Source organism: Chrysochloris asiatica, unplaced genomic scaffold (assembly GCF_000296735.1).
Source record: "Chrysochloris asiatica unplaced genomic scaffold, ChrAsi1.0 scaffold00059, whole genome shotgun sequence".
NCBI lineage: Eukaryota > Metazoa > Chordata > Mammalia > Afrosoricida > Chrysochloridae > Chrysochloris > Chrysochloris asiatica.
In genome coordinates, this window is record NW_006408577.1 from 15,639,110 (window position 1) to 15,644,863 (window position 5,754).

Sequence of the window (5,754 nt, forward strand, 5' to 3'; positions counted from 1 at the left end):
CCGGGCCCGGCGTCCGCCGCGCGGCTTTACCCGTGGCGGGGCGGGGGTGGCCGGCCCGCAGTCCCTCTAGCGCGGGGCCTGTCCAGCTCTCCCTCGGAGATCCTGCAGGAGCTGGGCAAAGGGGGCGCGCAGCCGCAGCCCGGGGCGTCGCCGCCCGCTGCCCCGCCGGCGTCCGGCCCCAAGGACAGCCCCGGGGAGACGGACGCGTTCGGCAACAGCGAGGGTAAAGAGCCGGCGGCTGCCGGCGACAAGTGAGTGTCCTCGCCAGGGCCGGGCGCGGTGGGGGCCACGGTGGGCTGGGCTGGAAGCGGAGCTTGGAGAAAGAGAAAGAGATGCGGGCGGCCTGCGCCGTCTGCGCCATGTGATTAGGCCCGGCCTCGCCTGAGCCTCCCCGCTCGGCCCCACTTCCCTTCCCTCCCGGCTCGGGCGACCTGGGGTGGGGCCGCCGACGGGCCGGGGCTCCAGGGGCCACCCCTCCCCGGGCAGCCGCTTCCTCGGCGGCGCCCAGCCCGCGCCCGCAGCAGCTGGCCTCCGGCCCAGCCTTCATCGGGTGATGCCATAGGAACATCTCCACCGAGTGACATTTAGGAGTCGGGCACTGAGCATAGCCTGTGCCTTCCTGACTCGTTGCATTTCCAGCTCGAGTTTCCCCTTGCCTGCCCTTTCTCAGTCTCTGCCACCACGTCTTTGGAAGCCTGATGTGGCAGAGTAGGCTTAACCTTTCACGAGGGAAGGAGGGGGGCGCTCTTTGAGGCTAGTGTAGAGCCCTGTGGGGCACCGGAAATAATGTCTCAGAGGCGAGATGAGGAAAGGGATCACGTGGCCGAGACGATGGGGCATGTAGTTTAGACCACCTGTTAGCGCAGGGGACCAGCTTTGACCGGTCTGATGTCTTCCTTCAGATGGGTGGGTTTTTAAAAATGGAAGGCTAGGTGAAATAGGACGTAAAACACCAAGTCAGGGATAAATATGACTTGAGTAGATTTTGTAAAAGTAAATTGTGATCGGATCATCAATATGTGCCCAACAGTTTAGTCTCAAAACAAAATTGGAGTATTTAACATAATATGTGAAGCTATTTCCTGAAGACCTTTTTGTCTTCACGCATGATCATGAATTCTCTGGTAGCGCAGTGGTTACGAGTTGGGCTGCCAACCTAAAGATCAGCGATTCCTCGGGAGAACGATGAGGCGAGGCTTTCTGGTCTCGTAAAGATTTACAGCCTCGGAAACCCTGTGCAGGGTCACTATGAGCCAGAACCGACTCCACGGTGCTTAACAACAATATGACTAAAAGGGAGCTCTGGTGGCGTAGTGGTTACGAGTTGGGCTACTAAGCCACCCCCAAGGTCAGCTAGTTCGAAAGTACTTTTTCCGCGGGAGAAAGTTGAGGCTCTCTGCTCCCGTAAAGATTTACAGTCTTGGAAACCTCCACGGCTCATAACCACCAATATGAGTAAAAATATATGTCCGCTTTCTTTATGTGCTACCATTTTTCTCACTTGGTATTTTCACCCTTTTACATCTGTCATTACTATTTCCAGGACCCAGAGGACATCAAGTCCAAGCAAAAGTGTGATTCTTATCATTTTGATCACAAGCCTGCTTGATGGTTGCTGTAATTGAAGTTGGCACTTCCTTAAAACATCCCGTTTTATAATTATTTTCCCAGACTGACAAATGTTACTTAAAAAAATTAGTTGGTGATGAGCAAAATGTTTGATATTCTGTGTATTGATTTCTTGCCACAAAGTGGCCTTATCACTAAGTGCAGATCCTTTAACGTCTTGGGTTAGATGACTCAAATCTCCTGAAGTTATAAAAAGGTGGACTGTAAAATTTGTACCTTCGTAATGTTTTAGGGACTAGAATGTGCATACTTCATCTCATCTGGGACTCATTTTTACTATCGTATCACCTGGCTCACCAAGCATGTAACAAGGGTTTAAATGGACTGAGAGGTACAGCACTGCAATCTGCAATTAGTACCTTTTAAGTTATTCTTAAAGGTTCCAAGAAGAGAATTGCTTTCCATTGAAAATAAGGTATTTGGATCTGTTTCTCTTCAGTGTCTCTCTTTACTCTGCCTTTTCCTTTTATCAATGGGAAATTGAATTCCCTTTGTAATTTACATGCTTCCCAGGTTTTTGTTTTTTTTTGGGGGGGTGGGGGTGGGTGGGTTCTCTTAATAAGTCTCTGAGCAATACGTTTCAAATTGGCAAAGTCTAGAGAGAGAGAGATGCCCTCAAAAAGATTTGCTCAGAAGCCTTGGGAATTTGAATGGTCAGTAAGAATAACCTTGCTTACCTGAGTTCAGGAAGAAAGATTTGGTTTTTGATAGAAAAGTTGAAATAACAGGTAGTCTAGTTAAGGAATAGTCCAGGTACTGGGTGAACCTGAGAGCTTTCCAACAAGGATTTGGGTCAGGAGTAAACCTCAGCTGTCTCTAATTTAACATACAAAGGGAAAGCACTGCTTTTAAGGTTATGAAAGAAAGCATTTTACTCTCATGAAAGTTTGTTTTATTTTCTGAATGATCTGCAGCCAAATATAGTTTTTCTCCTTTGTGTTCTTCCATTTTGCCTTTATGTTATGAACATTTCTTTTATTCTGGGAGGTAAGCTTCAGCTTGATCCTGTTATCCTTTCTAAAGCTTAGCTTCCCTGGGTCAGCAACCATCTGGAATGCAAGCACTGGCTCAGGACTCTACTGGGTTTTATAAGGAGTTTTCAAAGAAATAGCCACATGAAAATTGAATGAGCTAACATTTTAGAACAATATTTGGAACATGCTAAATACTGCATATGCTTATTAAATAAATCACTTCTTCATTTACTGTAAAACCTGTCAAAGACAGTGGCCATCAATTTTTAGGCTCATGGATAAGAAACTTATTTATTTTTATTTGTGGGACGTTTCTCTTGAGAAATTTTGTATTTTTACTTACTTGAAACTATGGTTTTCTCTGTTTACCGTTTTGCCCAATTTGCCAGAAATTTTATTAGTTCATATGGCAGGGACAATTATTTGCTTTTTCTTATTTACTTGGCTCAGATTTTCTTTTATTTTTATTAATTTCACAGTGTATTATACTCTGGGTGAGGTAGGATATAAACAAGTTTCTGCTTATATTAGATGGCTACATTGTCTCTTTCAACCAACTATAATCTGGTTAGGTTAGGATTCTACTACTAACAGTTAACTTAATAGAAAAATGATGTAATGATTTTTGCTCAGTTTTCTCTGCAGTATTTTTAGGTCCTTTTGTTACTATCATCCCACCTTGATGACCACATTGATTGGGTGTCTTCATTTATTCAAACTCTTCTCTGCTTTTGTGGGTCTTCCTGGGTTGCCTCACTGGCCATACCTAGGGACTGTGTGTGTCTCTTGCTGTGTTTCCACTTGACTGCTTTCTCAACAGCATGGCCCTTCTTTAAGCTTGGTCTCTCGTCTTTGTGTGGAGTCCTGGTGTGGTGCTATAGGATAAGCACTTGACCACAGGTCAGTTTGAACCCCATGGTTGGAAGTTCAAGCTCATCAGCTGCTCTTTGGAAACCCTGTATAGGGTTGCTGTTAGAGCTGACTTGATGGCACTTAACAAAGTTCATCTTTGTCTAGGTAATACTTCACCTCTTATCTAAGATAGCTGATGAATTTAAATTTAAAATCTCTGATGTGATATAGGATAAGCACTGGACTTCTAGCCATAAGGTCAACAGTTCAAACCCACCAGTCATTCCTTGGACCCTGTGTTGTTGTTGTTCGGTGCCACTGAGTTGGTACTGACTCATAGTGACCCTGTGAACAACAGAACGAAACACTGCCAGGTCCTGGGCCAACTTCACAATTGTACCTTATTCACTGTCCAGCTTTTACATGCATATAAGGTTATTGAAAATACTATGGCTTGGGTCAGGCGCACCTTAGTCCTCGAGTTGACATCTTTGCTCTTCAACACTTTAAAATGATCTTGTGCAGCAGATTTGCCTAATGCAAACCACCCACCTTGTGGTTCAAATCTACCTTGCTGTCCAGTGCTTTGTCCCACAGCGCCTCATCAGGACTCCAATGAGTATATACAACTTATATAATCAGAGGGAACATGTCTGTTAATTTTTAAATATGTACAATTTCATCATGTAACTTCAACAATGTATTTCTGTTTAAGCTTTTTGTTAGAAAGTCTTAAATATATAAGGAGTCATATCTTTTTTCATTATTCTGAATGAGCTCTAGGTATTCTTTTTAAAATTGGATGCTAAAAACTACAAATTTGATGATCTGCTTTTGAAAGGTCACAACCTTGAAACCTTATGGAGCAGTTGTCTGCCTGTATAGGCTCTTTGAGTTGGAATTGACTCATTGGCAGCCACCAACCAAACTTTGCTTTCACAGGGTTTAGGATCAAATGACAGAAAGTAAGACACCTTTTTAAAAACAAAACAAAACAGTATGCCTTCAAAGATATAATGCTTTGTTTTAATTAACTAGCTTTAATTATTAACTATATTTTTGGGATAATTAACTAGCTTTGGATAAATAATTAACTAGCTTTGGGATAAAATGCACTGTAGGGTACTTTGTCATACGTATGATCATTTTCATATACTAATGGTTTTATATCGATAAAGCCCAGTGCCATCAGGCTGATTCTGACAGCTACCATCAATGTAACTTTTCATCCTAAAGGCAAATTTATTAATTTGCTGGTGTTGATGGGCATTTACTATCAATTTAATTATTGTAAGCTCTTCTGATCGGAATAGATTGATAATTATGCTATTCCAAAGAAAGATGGTCTAGTGAAATGCAGAAATTATTGAACAACATCACTAATGTCATATGCAAGTAAAGTTTTGCTGAAGATAAGTTTTAAAAAAAGGTTGCTGCAGTATAAAAACAGGAAGCTTTCAGAAATTCAAACTGGATTCAGAAGAGGACATGGATGGTATCATTGCTGATGTCAGATGGATCGTGGCAGAAAGTGGAGAATAACAAAGATTTCTACCTTTGTTTCACTGACTATGCAAAGGCATTCAGCTGTGTGGATCATAAAAAATGATGGATGACATCGCAAATAATGGGCTTTCCAGAACATTTCATTGTGTTTTGTAGAGCCTGTAAGTAGACCAAGATACAGTTGTTGTTGTTGTTTTTTAACAGATCAAGGATTGCTACAAGGGTATGTGTCAGGGTTGTATCCTTTCACCATACTTGTTCAATCTATTTGCTGAGCAAATAATTTGAGAAGTTGGAGTATATGAACATCAGGATTGGAGGAAAATTCATTAACAATCTCAGATATGCATTTGACACAACCTAGCTTGCTGAAAGCTAGGAGGACTTAAAGCACTTACTGTTGAATATCAAAGACTGCAGCCTTCAGAATGGATTGCAACTGAACATAAAACAAAAATATCCTTACAACTGGACTAATACGTAACATGATAAATGGAGAAAAGATTGAAGTTGTCAAGGATTTCATTTTACTTGGGTTTCCAATCAACCCCCATGGAAGTACCCATGGGACCATGCAGTCAAATGACATATTGCATTGAGCAAATCTACTGCAAAAGACTTCTTTAAAAAGTCTTCAAAAATGGAAGATGCCACTTTGAGAATGAAGGTGCACCTGAGCTGAGCCCTGGCTTTTCATTGTCCTCATGTGCATGTGAAAGCTGGACATTGAATAAGGAAAACTAAAAAAGTATTGATGCCTTTGAATTTTGGTGTTGGCAAAGAATATTCAGTG

At 42.5% G+C, this 5,754-nt stretch overlaps 1 protein-coding gene across 1 annotated transcript in view; it reads left to right on the forward strand.

The window, feature by feature from the left end:
* Window positions 1-5,754, forward strand: part of GLS (glutaminase) — a 111,691-nt gene that overhangs the window by 12,411 nt on the left and 93,526 nt on the right. The window contains exon 2 of the mRNA XM_006864072.1: window positions 1-251. This exon is cut by the window's left edge and continues 22 nt beyond it. Within this exon, the coding sequence (XP_006864134.1) occupies window positions 1-251 (251 nt within the window). The remainder of the gene's footprint in view (window positions 252-5,754) is intronic.